The 15,528-nt window shown below is 36.2% G+C and overlaps 1 protein-coding gene across 1 annotated transcript in view; it reads right to left on the bottom strand.

The window, feature by feature from the left end:
* Window positions 1–15,528, bottom strand: part of LOC125660350 (SCO-spondin-like) — a 71,303-nt gene that overhangs the window by 35,208 nt on the left and 20,567 nt on the right. The window contains exons 5-13 of the mRNA XM_056150717.1: window positions 14,946–15,045; window positions 13,697–13,747; window positions 12,222–12,413; window positions 11,089–11,259; window positions 10,545–10,715; window positions 10,275–10,445; window positions 9,935–10,105; window positions 9,486–9,656; window positions 9,112–9,282 (exon numbers count right to left, since the gene is read on the bottom strand). Of these exons, the coding sequence (XP_056006692.1) occupies window positions 9,112–9,282; window positions 9,486–9,656; window positions 9,935–10,105; window positions 10,275–10,445; window positions 10,545–10,715; window positions 11,089–11,259; window positions 12,222–12,413; window positions 13,697–13,747; window positions 14,946–15,045 (1,369 nt within the window). The remainder of the gene's footprint in view (window positions 1–9,111; window positions 9,283–9,485; window positions 9,657–9,934; window positions 10,106–10,274; window positions 10,446–10,544; window positions 10,716–11,088; window positions 11,260–12,221; window positions 12,414–13,696; window positions 13,748–14,945; window positions 15,046–15,528) is intronic.

Below are 15,528 nucleotides of genomic sequence, written 5' to 3'. Positions count from 1 at the left end.
CATTACTATATGCTCAGTTTGTCTGTTATTTGCCTAGTAGTAGAGAAGATTTTTAAAGGAATTGTCACTACATGTACATGTATATGACTAATATGGCCACGCCCTAACACAGGAACCCCTGCCCCGAGGGTCATGAAATTTACAATTTTGTTAGAAACTTTCTGGCTCATCATTACTATATATTCAATTAGTCTGCTATATGCCTAGGAGTAGAGAAGATTTTTAAAGAATTCTATAAATTTTACAGTTTTTATCCCAACATTAAGGCCCATTGGGATGGTGGATCATGAAATTTACATTTTCTGGTTTTCTTCTCTTACAGATGTTACATATCAAATTGGGTAAAGATTGGTCCAGTAGTTTTTGACAAGTTGTTAACACTGGAAGGACGATGGATAGGGGACGACGACTGACGCAGACCAATAGCAATAGGTCACCAGAGTGACAAAGGTGACATAAAAATGTTTATTGTAAATGGTATTTATAAGATGTTATACTGAGTCCATTTAAGACTTTAAACTGTAACGGAGAACAATTACGTAATTTATGTTCCAAACACGGCTCCTCAAGTATCAAGGTATTAGCATTTTACAAGGAGACAAAATAGAGAGGAAATTAGTGAATCTCGTATATTCAGCTTTAAATGGATATTTATAGGATTTCCAGTTGTATTCTAGAAATGAGTTTGAAACATTCAAGAATAGTCGCTTTTTCATTTTATTTGTAAAAGAATATTAACAAAATAAAATCCACAAATCAGAGAGAAACGCACTTGAATGTAAGTGCAGGACTGCAGTTTTAACACTTGAATAATTCTATCCTACAATTTTATAGAATTGTTATATGAAACATAAAAAGTAACGAGAGGCCCATAAGCAACATTGTTCACCTGAGCAGCAGGTCCTAGCAATAAACAAGTTTGAGCAAAACTATCATTATACTAGTACTTTGATTCAGAAAAAAAAATCAAAGGTAACAACACAAAATTCATTCTTTGATTATCGTATCCCCTTGTAGAGGCTCTATAACCCTTCATTTAAACAGATTTAATCTAATAATGCTCTGTGCCAAGTTTAGTTGAAATTGGCCGGGTGGTTTGGGAGAAGATTTTGAAAAGTCGTCAATGCATGTTTCCTATTTTGCTGTTATTGTGGCCCTTCATTTAAATAACTTGAATCCCCATTACCCCAGATAGCTTTGTGCCAAGTTTGGTTGAAATTGGTCCAGTGGTTCTGGAGAAGAAGTCGAAAATGTGGAAAGGTTACAGACAGACGACGGACAAGAGGTGATCAGAAAAGCTCAGTTGAGCGAACTAAAAACGTATTAGGAATGCATACTAAAAATCAAAACTTGTCCAGATTATTCTTCGTATAGGAATGAAATATGATGACGTTGTCCATCTGTCAGATTTAAAATAAATTCATCTATGGAGAAATTATGTAAACGAATATGTATAAATCAAAGTACTTACAGTACAGTTGGAACTGAGTTGCACCGCCTGGAATAATTACGATTATATCGATAACATATTCACATGTATTAATCCACCAATGACCTGAAAACAGTTGGGGGGGGGGGGAGTTTCCTTTCAAAAACATCTAATTCAATTGAAAAATTCTACTTCCCCTAATGAGATGTAAAGAATCATGTCTAACGAGAGAACGAGTTGATTCCTTAGTAGCGGGAATTTGGAATCAAGGGTAGGCAACCAACAGAATTGTACACTATCTGTATGAAAAGTTTTTTTTTGTGTGTTTATCAGTTGGAGAGAGACAATTTTGATTCATCGAACGATAAATACTTATCCGTTTAATCTGAGTTGCCTAAATAGGTGTTGTTTTAAAAGCACGAACTATTCTGATTTTACATTCTAAATACGTATATAATTGTTTTACATAACATTCGACTGAATGAAACGATGTTTGTTGAATTAATATATATTTCCAAAAATCCCAATTAAGGGAATTCGGAAATTAACTATCCATTTAAGATATAAAAGAAATGAATAGCCAGAAAAGGATTAATTTCAGAATGGAAAGAATATGTATGGGAATAGTCCGCCGTAAACGTAACCGGAATGAAAAGAAGGGGGAAAATCTACTATATAGTAGGTTTTCCGTGGGGGTCATCTGGATATAAAAGGGGGGGTCCTACTATATAGCAACATTTCCGTGGGGGAAGATCTACTATATAGCCATTTTTCCGTGGGGAAAGATGGCTAGGGGGAAAGGCTACTATACAACACCGGTCCGAAAATCCATATCGCATATCAGACCGGCGTGCAAAAATGCATATCAAGGCGGAAGTTACGTATTCGCTCGTAACAATCAATGTTTTTACCGTGGTAAATCAAAGTATCAATGTTTTACTGTAGTAAATCAATGTATGAGAGTTTTTACCATAGTTTATTATAAGTGATATATCAAAGTTTTTACTGTAGTAAATTAATGTATGAGAGTTTCTATCATAGTTTATTATAATTGATATATCGAAGTTTATAGTACCAACATTAATCAATGTATCAGAGTAATTCAATGTACCAAAGGTTTTTTTTTATACTAGAGTAGGCCTAAATCATTGTATCAAGTTTTTTACCATAGAAAAGTAATGCATCAAATATTCATTGATCTGCCTTTAAGATGCAAAAAAGTAACTCGCATGCGATAACAAGAATATTATCTTATAAAATCAGCTTTCACACATATCAAATTAGAATAAAAACCATCAAAAATACTATCCCGTTCGTATGATATATCCAAGCATAAAAAAGTGCAGTAGATTTATATAATAAATAGAATATCACATGCCAAAATCCGTACCATATGTCCTATCAACACTCGGGCCTCATATCAATCCTCGGGCTGATATGTGGTCCCTCGGGTTGAGAGGACATATGATATGGATTTTCGCATGTAATATTCTCTATGTAATACATGCATCTAATTTTCTAGTGCTTTCTGTGCCTGCCAGTAAAACAATAAGTTTGATTAGCTATAAAGCAAATGGTGAATATCAATGTTTTTGTTGCTCACAGGAGCAGTCGATTTATCTGTGATTGTGTATGGGGAAATAAGAAATTACATACAACAAATAATATTTCATCTTAATTATACGCAGAATATCGCTCATTCTTCCAATGCCTTTGCCTTTAATATATTTCACAAACTTTCTTCTTAGATGCGTTGAAGGTGTACCTAAAAACAATACCAGTACATTAGTGGTGTGTTAACTATAAAGTTTCAAGCCGACATACTTCTTATGACACGCACTTCATGAAGTATGGGGCGTGGGGGAGTCGCAGCTCATGTCTTCACGTATTTTCATTTTAAAAAATTATTTCTTAAGTTTTTCATAATTTAATGTGGTGATTAATTATCGTATGCAACCCCACTCGGCCACTCATCCTCCTTTCGTCGTTAATTTGTACAGGTCGAATCAAAAGTCAAAATAACAAATAGTGAGCAATCCCTTAGCTTCTATAAAGAGTACAAATTCGACAAGAGGGCAAAAACAGACCCTGGACACACCAGAGATGGGGTGATGTGCTCAGGAATAGCAACCATCCCATGTTAACCGGAATAAAGATATTAATCTATTCTTATTCAAAATTTAATTTCTCGCCATTCCCAGATTAAGTGTTAAAAATTCTTACAACGGGATTATATTCATTGGTCATTGTTTAAAACACGTTCAACTGATGTAATCAAAATTCCGTGGCAATCCCACTGTAGACCCGACTAGATGAATTGTAACTCTATGAAGAATGTACTGGAATTAAGGTCACGGGGTAACAGGTCTTTCATGACCGCTTGGGGAAAACGCTAATCGTTTTAACAGACTTTAAATCATTTGGCATGGTTTAGTCTCTGACATTAATCTTTTATAAATACTTGGCACAATGTTATACAAACTGTCCAAGTAGTTCAATAATGACGGATTAGAGCCACTCCCTAAAAGTATTCGATGCAATGATTGGTCATTTAGACGTAGATAGGCGGAAACTATAGCTATTTATCGATGGGTGGAGGTTATCGTAATACCAGTAGTACTTTCCCATGAATCACAGGGCTTGTGTCCAGACGAAACATTAATACTATTAATCCGTGTATTGATTAATCTACGGTGAACAGCGAGAAAACATAATTTAAATTTAATCCTATTTGGCATATGTGTGCCCCAGCGTATTAACTCTGCCACGAGGGGGTCATTATTTTTAAGCCATGGCCTTTGTCCTTATACTACATTGTACTTTGTTAAGCCATCGCAACAGAATAACTTAGGTTCGTTCGCTTGCCAATACATTCGTTCGTATGTTTACCCTTATGTAGAATACTTCACGATGATTTACTTTTACCTGATTTGTATTAAATTTGCAAGACTGTTCCTGGCCTCAAGATCATAAACTGAGAATACTCTTAACTCAAAAGTTTGATTACTTACATCTGAAGATTTCATTAGCAAACGTGGTTTGTTGTTGTTGGTTTTTCGTTTGTTTGTTTGTTGTTTTTTGTTTGTTTGTTTGTTGTTTTTTGTTTGTTTGTTGTTTTTTGTTTGTTTGTTTGTTGTTTTTTGTTTGTTTGTTTGTTGGTTGGTTTTTTTTGCTTGTTTTTTTTTGGGTGGGTTTTTGGGGTTTTTTTTGGCTTTTTAAAAAAAAAGGTCTGCTGGTTTATTAAAGAAATCAATTGCAAACATATCCTGATCATTTTATTTGTTATTGAAAATTAGTTTAGAAATTAACTGGATTTGAAATTTACACTATCTTTTCTCAGTTCTTGAGGCCAGGTCATAAAGAAACCCTGGCTTTTTAAGATTACAGGTGGCAACAAAAATGGATTTGTCATACAATCTTATCAGACGTACGTTAATGCTAGCTTGCGAATGACCATGGTGACGACACATAAAATGTGTCAAGTACTGAATAGGAAATACGTAAAGTGTTACATTTATCACCCAGAGTTTGTCAGACTTACAAGAACGAAACCTTTTTTAATAACCTATTCTTCAGATTGGTTTTCGAGGTGAAAGGTCAAAGAATAAGAAGTTCAAGGTGAAAGGTGGAAGAATAAGAAGCAGCTTGTTTTTGTTTACTATTGTGTGAATTATGACAACCATTATACCGACTAAATTTCACTGCTACAAAAATGACATGTTATTTTTTTCCCGCGGTATAAATAGACGATAAACATAGAATGATTTGCATTAACTTATTCAAAAATGTTCTGAGAAATAATCAGTAGGGTCCTTTCCAAAGTGATAGTTTTCTTTTCAGGCAAAGCGAAACTACACAAATATTGTCAACATACCAATCTATAAATCTATCTACCGGTATTTCTACATATGTAAGGAATATATTGAATGCGTTGATTTTGGATATATATATGTGTGTGTGTGTGTGTGTGTGTGTGTGTGTGTGTGTGTGTGTGTGTGTGATATATAACGTTTTTAACTACTTTTTAGAGTGCAAATGTATATACTTAGTGCATGTACAATGCTTACATTGTACGCATGCGTGTATGTGTACAACAAGCTGTACATGTATATGTTACGGGTGTTTCATTTACCGAAAACAAGTGCCTGAATTTCTCCTTTAAAAAAAGAAAAATACTGGTGGATAGCGAAAGTTCATGACCTGAATTATAAAATAAAAGTCATGTTTTTCCTCGACCTTGTTTATTACATTTAAACAATAAAACGCTCTCTATAGTGTGTTGTACAAATCGAAATGACGGGTACTGGCATTGCAGATGTCTATTTATTTATCTATTTACTGCAGTGCTCACAACTGTGACAAAGTTTTATTACTTGTATTTACATTTGAAAAGTTTCTTTACATATATACACTTGATAGTAAAATGGGATACAGTACACACAATCTTATATTATAAAGGCACTTAACACCGTTTTTCAATGTAAAAAAAAATAACAAGCTAAATAAAAAATATAAGAAAAAGAAAATGAAATCTCCTTAAACTCCAAAAACCTAATTTCTTTGATTTTTTCTTCTTTTTTTATTTATTTTTTTAATTGTACATGAATGTGGGTCATACTCAACAAAACGTTTGTGGGGGAGGGGTGGGCAACCTGCCTTTATATAAATATTTACGGACCTCTAAGTATATCACAAGAAAGTATGTAAACGACTACTTGTCGCCTGTTAATTCGTCCCCATGAATATCTGGAGGTATGTGAGCCGAAATAAATGGGGGGGGGGGATAAAAAAAGAGATAATTTTTAAACATTGGTTAAACTTCACTTGAATAGAATTGAAGTATTTTAAAATTCGGTTGAGAAGACACATCTTCCATTTCTCAGCCTGAATCTGTGTACTGCTACGTATAAAACCAAACACAAGCTACGTTTGGGATTATTTATTAACAAATCCTGCATGTTGAATAACAACAATAGTCATGGATTAAAGAAATAATACAGTGACAATTAAAACAGAATAAATTTTGTAAAAGAATGCAATGGCAAACAATGGAATGGTATTTTGATTTGACGGACGGCATTTTAAAACTCTTTGTGATATTGTTTACAGTTTTAAAAGAGATTTGTCTCCCTTTTTAGGTGTTATTTAAACAGATTTTTCTCCCTCTTTTATGTGTTATTTAAACAGATTTTTCTCCCTCTTTTAGGTGTTTTTCAAACAGATTTGTCTCCCTCTTTTAGGTGTTATTTAAACAGATTTGTCTCCCTCTTTTAGGTGTTATTTAAACAGATTTGTCTCCCTCTTTTAGGTGTTATTTAAACAGATTTGTCTCACCTCAGTCGGATGCTTCGGCGAGTTTTAGCAAGAAGGTGGGAGATAATTAGGAAATAATGTTGCTACAGCTAGGCATATGTTTGAACTGTGATCTCAAGAAAATAAATAATTACATCAAAACTACCCACTACCCAGAAATTCCCGTGAAGATCCGGGTTATGATAGGTCCTCGGTGCCCCTTGCTTGTTGTACGAGGCGATTAATTTGGGCAGATTTTCGGATGAGACCGCAAAAACCGAGACCCCGTGTCACAGCAGATGTGGCATGATAAAGATCTCTACGTGCATAAAGGTTGTAAGCGCCGAACATACGCCAAAATTTTGCAGCCCTTCACCGGCAGTGGTGATGACGTCTCCACATCAGTGAAAAATTCTCGAGAGGGATGTTAAACAATATGACAATCATATCAATCCTCTTCAGAAGATCCAGCTTTGATCATTCGGGACTCACGGGGACCAGGTAGTAGATGTAGGAATTTTTATAGGAATACTAAAGTATATAAATGTATATGGAAATATTCAAAATTATGATTATTGTGAAAACCTAATTGGTTGAAATGTATGCTCATGATATGAAAGCAATCAAGATTACCAGGTATATCGTAGATTCAGTTTTGTTCAAAAACTTAATCCAATGGGCCAAGAGGGCGTCATGCTTATGTTTTACATAGGCAAATGATTGATAATGAAAATCCCCGAGCTTCTTTGGCTAATTGCTATGCATGAATTCCAATGTAGTGCAGATTCCAATCGCTCAACCCACGCATCTTCCTCCGTAACAAGGAGACGACTAGTATGCTCGTCAGCTACATGTTTAATGGAGGTAGCGAAGGCCACGGTTAGTATGAATTATCCCCCTTTGAACCAAATACAAACACTATGCGTGGGGATCTTTTAGAGTAACAAAAACACACGTACAGTTTGTTAAAATGAAATGCAAGCACATTGATAATGACAATGTATGGATTTGTCCTATGACAGCCGAAAGCTTATTTTTGGACTAATATCAGTATGCTAATTAACCAACTCAAGTCTCATATCTGTTAAGCATGATAACGAAGAGGAGTCTCTCGTTGGAGTTTTTGTTGGTCACTATTCACATTTTCAAAATTCCACATTGAATTGATAAAGATGAAGACACACATGTCAGAGTGTTCCAAGTCCGTGCACAATCAACTTCACGCAACTAACGGTTTCCATTGACAACAAGTGCTACTAACATCGTCAGAACAGCTAGGGGTGACATCAATATGGTACCTGTTAATAAAACATGTAGGTGTAATTCATGAATACGATTGATTGTAGCAAGGGTAGATTTAAATCCTACTCAATAGATACATGAATGATATATAATACATGTGTGAAATATGAAATTTCTGTTACTCCATCAAAACCTTATTTCATTGTAGAAAATTTTAAAACTTACTTGAACTATTTTCAGCACACATTGCGATCGTTGCGGCAGAACATCCTGCGTAGCCGGTCGTTTCGTCACTTCCGTCGTCACAGTCTGACGAGCAGTCACACATGAATGATTTATCTATACAAGTTATACCGCCTGACTGGCAGGTAAACCATCCAGCTGGGCATAACTTTAAATTAAACAAAGTTCATGCAAAAGTAAATATCAGAAGTGGAGATTGTGTCACATTGTAAAATCATGATTTTTCTTTACTATCATACGGTAAATTCAAAACATTTTAATATAAATATATGCATCATTTTAGAAATATTTTAAATCAATTTTATACTTTACACATTTAATTACATTTATAAAGTATGAAGTTAATTTAAAGTATATCATATGAAAAAAGGTTTTGAATTTAGCGGGTTGTCATATTGTAAAGTTTGTGTTTACTGCCACCTTGTAAATCAAAAATTTATATTATTTCAATTGTATGATAAGGAGAGAGAGAGAGAGAGAGAGAGAGAGAGAGAGAGAGAGAGAGATGTACCTGTAAATATGTTCCAGCGGCAGCGGTGGGACAAACTTGACTGTTACAGTCCTCCAATACGCTGGAATCTCCAAAACACTGTTTACCGCCGTTGGCTGGCTTTGGGTCTGTACAGGTTCGGGCACGTGATCTTTTGCCACCGCTACACGATACAGAACAAGTGCCCCATGCTCCCCACTGGCTCCAAGCGCCATCAACTGTAAATAAAGATAAGTAATGGTCTGTTTAGAAAATGTGTTCATATCCTTTGCCTATTTATAAAACTATGATCATAACTAAAATATGGTTCTCTCTTACATCAACCTCATTGTTATTTAGTCTTAAACATTTTGATGATATCAGACTTATTGATGCTGACTTCCGGTTTTAAGGTATTTTATTATATCAGACTTACTGATACAGACTTGGGTGTTACAGTTCTGAGTCTGACTCGTCGCACCCGAACACAGGGCACCTCCATAGCGTGGAGAAGGATTAGTACAACTGCGCGTGCGCTGCTGTGTCCCTCCCCCACAAGTCACCGTGCAGGTTCCCCATGATCCCCAATTAGAGAATCCGCCATCAACTACAAAATAAAATCAACTTTATGGTCAGCTTTAGCTGCTGGTTAATTAGCATTTCACCTGAAAATCTTGCGAAATACATCACCTCTATATGTCTTCAACTATCAACATATATATGCGGCATATATTAATTGACATTTCAACAACATTCGATACACTGCTGCAGTAATAGTAACGAACTGAATGATATGTACAGTTAACTTACTAGGACAGTTTTGTGTGTTACAGGCCTGGTTGGACGTCGTAGATCCGGGACAATTCAAGCCGCCGTATTGAGGAGCTGGATTGGTACAGCTACGTGCACGTGTTTGTTGACCTCCCCCACACGTCACAGTACACGTACCCCATGAGTTCCATGACGCCCAGGCCCCGTTAACTAGCAATAACAAAGATACAGTTTAAGTTGTACATTCTTGAGAAATAATGGGAGATTCATGACGTGTTGAAGTGCTTGAATTATTCATTAAAATATAGGTAAGGCAGAAGACAGGCGTATTGTAATTCTTGGTTTCTATAAATATCATTTGACAGTAAATCTTGTAGAGAGAGCAGTCATGAAACTGCTATTTTTTCTAATGTAAAATAATTTCATCAGTATCCATTTTGTGACGGAGCAGGATAAAGTAGTTTGGTAATTACGTATGTTCTACTTACTGGGACAGTTGTGCGTGTTACATGCTTGGGTGCTGGAGGAGAAATCTTGACAATAAGCACCGCCATATTGTGGAGTGGGGTTACTACAGGATCGGGATCGGGACTGGATTCCGCCACCACATGTCTCTGTACAGCTTGCCCACCCTCCCCAGGAGCCCCAGCTGCCGTCAACTGAAAATAACAAATTGCACAGTTTCAGAGTGAAATCCCGGTAGTATGTGCGTACGAAACATGAAGCAAACAGCTACTATTCGTGTATAGTTAAGTATTGATTAAAAATTCTATTTATTTACCAAACGCGTAGTTATTCAGTATCGTAGAATTCCTGGGGTTAACTTACTTGGGCAGTTATGAGTGTTACAACTCTGTGATGAGGTGGAAGACCCCACGCAATTCTTTCCTAGGTAACGGGGGGCGGGGTTTGTACATGTCCTGCTTCGTGATTGGGTACCGCCGCCACAGGTCACAGTGCAGCTCCCGTATGACCCCCAGGACGCCCATTTACCGTCAACTAAAACAATACAACACATTGTGAAATATACATAAATATATAATTACTGCCAAACCATTACAAAATAGAGATTTTACATTTGATGTACACGTCACTTACTTGGACAATTATGTGTGTTACAGCTTTGTGATGAAGAGGAAGACCCGGAACAAGATCTTCCGCCATGTTGAGGAGAGGGATTGGAGCAAGATCGACTTCTCGTTTGTGATCCGCCACCACATGACACGGTACAAGAGCCATACGATCCCCACGAAGCCCAATTACCGTCAACTACAAGAGAACTGTCGTTCAATATAAATGAAGATTAACAGATTCGTTTCATGAAAGGTGAAGATGTTATGATTACATGGTTACTGCAGACCACACAAGAGCACAGTCTGTTCTGTTACGGGTTTTCAGACTGTAAATGCGTTTCTGCGGAATTATATTTTTTGTTTCTGTGGAAATGAGGTAAAAGTATTTTTAAAATATTTCCAAAATCAGTGCAATATGTACATGTACATGATTGTTGATAGTTGAAATATAAGTACATAGAAAATCTATGTGTATGTCAGTGACCTATATGTAGCTTGATCATCAAATCTTACATCTTAGGAATATGTAGAATTTTCCATTTTTCTTTAAGATCTATTCAAATGCTTACTTGGACAGGCAGACAGAGTGCATGTGGCTGATGACGTAGAACTTCCTGGACAGTTACTTCCGCCGCCTGTTGGCGCTGGATTGTTGCAAGATCTTGTGCGTGATTTTGAGCCACTGCCACATGTCACAGAGCATGCACCATACGATCCCCAGGATCCCCATTTCCCATCAACTGAAATATATAAGAACATCCTTTTGAGAGGAAAAAATCTAAAGAACAAACACTCACAAATATATTTTGTATGTCCCCTGTTGTATTTAACTCGTGTATTATCTAGGAACGGAAATTAATACTTTAGAATTCCTGGCATAAAACAGGAATTGCATAAGAGATTAACCGTTTGAAGCTATTTCTCATACATATGGATGAGGAAGATATGAATGTCATTTCCTGGGACGCAGAAGGATAAAAAGGGGGGTTTTGCTTTTAATACTTTTTAGACACACACAGTTACAATTACAGAACGGTTATTTTTTTTTTATTTCATATTTCTGTTATTTTTTCACGATCTACAAACACTTCGTTTTTCCTCTAAGTCGTTCTCTGATGAAATATTTTAGATAATCTTAAATGAAAGACACTCGATGAAACTTGCTGACTTTGAAATTGACTCATTTTGATATGCTCATGTTCTTATCTTTATTTTTAAACTAATCACAATTTTTATTACTAGTTTGTAGACAATATCTGCGCCATGAATCATGTGTTGAATTAAAACATCACAGCTTACTATTTTAAGATTACCCTACTCATTCAAACGATTCCTTTCGGGTTACTGGACGACGTGTGTTCTTTATGCATTGTTTCCACGAAAATTATGAAGATAACGAACAATGATTAACCTCATAATTCCTTTAAAGAATACAAAGTTGAGAAAAGGGCAAACACGGTGTCTAAGAGGAGTAAGCATTCCCTGTTGACCAGTCACACCCACTGTGAGCCCTATATCTTGATCAAATAAACGGAGTAATCCGTGGTCAAAATCAGTATGTAAAGAATAGCCTAACAATTCGAATGAAGCATCCTTATATTTGAATACTAATGACTTTCAGCACAAAAATGTTGACATACATGACTGTATGGTATCTGAAAAGTTAAAACTGCTGACAGTTAAACAATTTTATGGAACTCACCTCGACATGCATTGCTTGGAGTACAAGTCACAGTTTGACTTCCGGATCCAGCACATTGTTTTCCGTCATAAGCCGGAGCCGGATTCGAACAGCTTCGTGTTCGAGTTTTAGTTCCAGATACACTGCCGGAAGTTGGTTGACAAGTCACTGAGCATGCACCATAAGAGGACCAACTAGCCCACTGACCATCAACTAAAAGAGGAGAAATGAATTAATCTAATTACTCTAATTTGTAAAGCGAATATAAGGATACTTTGCATGACTTACTACATGTAGTGTTTTATCCATGTGATTGATATTTTCCGTCTACACAACTAAAGTATTGAAAATTGAATCTTGACAAATATAGTATGACTATCCTAACAGCTGGGAATCCTGACCGAAATGAAAGTAAAGTGTAAATATGGAAAAGGAATTTTATTTTTGAAAATACATGTAGGTATTAATAGCAATGTTTCATGCCAGCATACCTGTCAAGAAACACTAACGCACTTCAAAACGCACGCTGGTGTAAAGCGTTGCAGTTCATGCCCTCATTTATTTTCAAAAATGAAATTCATTTCTTAATTACCAGTGTTTATCTTTGGTACTATCCTTCATCTAATACTTTACCATTACTTAATGTTGTAGATTTAATATAATATATTCTTACTCTGACTGTTTAGATCTCCTTCACATAATCTTAAGAATTATATCTGCTTCAATCGCTTTCGTCCAATATTCTACCATCATTCTATCCGGTTTAATCTCATTCACTCATATATAACCATTAATTCCTTTCTTCCTATCCAACACGGTGGCGTCATTCTCTCTGAGTCCGTCTATAAACGTACGTGGCCGTATTCTATCTGGTTCAGTATGCATACTTACGTGGTCGTTATTTAATCTGGTTCGGTTTGTATACTTACGTGACTGTATTCTATCTGCTTCGGTATGTATACTTACGTGAATATATTCTAACTGGTTCAGTATGTATACTTACGTGACTTTATTCTATCGGGTTCAGTATGTATACTTACGTGACTGTATTCTATCGGGTTCAGTATATATACTTACGTGACTGAATTCTATCGGGTTCGGTATGTATACTTACGTGACTGTATTCTATCGGGTTCAGTATATATACTTACGTGACTGAATTCTATCGGGTTCAGTATTTATACTTATGTCACTGTATTCTATCGGGTTCAGTATTTATACTTATGTCACTGTATTCTATCGGGTTCAGTATGTATACTTACGTGACTGTATTCTATCGGGTTTGGTATGTCTACTTACGTGACTGTATTCTATCGGGTTCGGTATGTATACTTATGGGACTGTATTCTATCGGGTTTGGTATGTCTACTTACGTGACTGTATTCTATGGGGTTCGGTATGTATACTTACATGTACGTGACCGTTTTCTACCTCGTTCGGTATAATCACATCAATTAGTATACTTAATTGACCGTCATATTAGTTTGTATTCTTACCTGGCGGGGGCTTTGCACAGTCTTCATTTACTTTTCCATCACCGTCATCATCTGTTGAATGTGAAAGGCATATAGTCAATACAACAACAAAAATAGGATCCACTAGAAAACGAGGACAGTGCGTCAACAGAAAAAGACTTACATAGGAAATGGATGCTGTTCAGTTCATATATGATAAAGCATAGTTTGAATTAAAACAAAAGATGGATATCTTCTTTGTGTGACCATTAGGTATTAACATCACAAGCCCTAATCATTAGGTATTAACATTACGCGTCCTAAGTGTGTAATCATTAGGTATTAACATTACGCGTCCTAAGTGTGTAATCATTAGGTATTAACATTACGCGTCCTAAGTGTGTAATCATTAGGTATTAACATTACGCGTCCTAAGTGTGTAATCATTAGGTATTAATATTACGCGTCCTAAGTGTGTAATCATTAGGTATTAACATCACGCGTCCTAAGTGTGTAATCATTAGGTATTAACATTACACGTCCTAAGTGTGTAATAATTAGGTATTAACATTACGCGTCCTAAGTGTGTAATAATTAGGTATTAACATTACGCGTCCTATGTGTGTAATCATTAGGTATTAACATTTAGCGTCCGATGGTGTGAATTTCGCTTACAATTACTAATTTGTAAACAAATAAACGCACTAGCGTTATTTACATAACTGCGATATATGTAACACACAAGTAAGCTGTCAACTGACAGAATGGGTTCATTTCATGGGTTATATTCATAATGTAGACACATGCTCTCATTTAAAAAAACAAACAAAGGGGGGGGGGGGGTCAGGAAAGTCGACTTCAATTCTGAAATTTATTGACAAGCATTTTAAAAAAAACTACATAAGGGCTCTTTTTTCACAAAATCCTAAATCGTGGATGGGGAATGCTCCATCTTTTACTACCTGGGTTTCTAGTACAACAATTCAATTAGTTCTAGCTTACATTTATACATTCCCACTACCAATGACTATTGCTATACAATTAGTAGAGGTGGGGCAATCACCCATTCATTATATATCTTACTTTTCAAGTGCAAATAACTATATCTTCAAGTAAAAATAAAGGCAAGTTGGCAAAAAATGGGTGCCCCCCCCCCCCCCCCCCCCCCCCCCCCTGTTGCTACGTGCCTGTAATGCATTGTGAATAATGACATTGATGATTAAAAATTTACAAAGATTTACTCTGTTTTCAGTATGACTTACTGCATTACACTGTTCATGTGTACACTGACCTTTGTTTTTGTTTTCTGGAGTACAGAGCTCTTCGTCAATCTTCCCGTCACAATCGTTGTCAATACCGTCTCCAGTGACAGTCGGCGTAGGAATGCAAACCTAGGAATATCATACTTTACTTCAATTTTCTGTGGCTTAGCAAATGAATGTATATTATTTTTTACTCTTTCCTATACTTTCCTATTAATGAATTTGAAAAGCTGTTTAGCATAGAAGTTTTGTTCAATTTAGATCAAATACAACTGGTCGCGGTGGCTCTGGTAGAGCGTTCGCTTTGTAACCGGGAGGTCATGAATTCGAGACCCTCTCGTGCCATGGCCGCGCCAAGCCTAGAACGTAAACATAGGTAGTGATTCCTCCTTTGCCAAACGCTCGGCATATAGAAGTGAAAATCACGGGCCTTTTGGGTATGACCTTATAAATGGAGGTCCATTGTCACGGTAGGCGTTGGCACGTTAAAGAACTTTACCGCTCAGCGCTAAGCCCGGGTCTAAATTTGTACATGTAGTACTAACCTACAAATGATGACGTCTCAATATGAGTGAAAAATTCTCGACGGGACGTAAATGAAATCACTTGATT

Source organism: Ostrea edulis, chromosome 9, assembly GCF_947568905.1.
Source record: "Ostrea edulis chromosome 9, xbOstEdul1.1, whole genome shotgun sequence".
Taxonomy (NCBI): domain Eukaryota; kingdom Metazoa; phylum Mollusca; class Bivalvia; order Ostreida; family Ostreidae; genus Ostrea; species Ostrea edulis.
The sequence above is the reverse complement of the archived record's forward strand: the minus strand, read 5'-3'. Positions and strand labels throughout refer to the sequence as shown.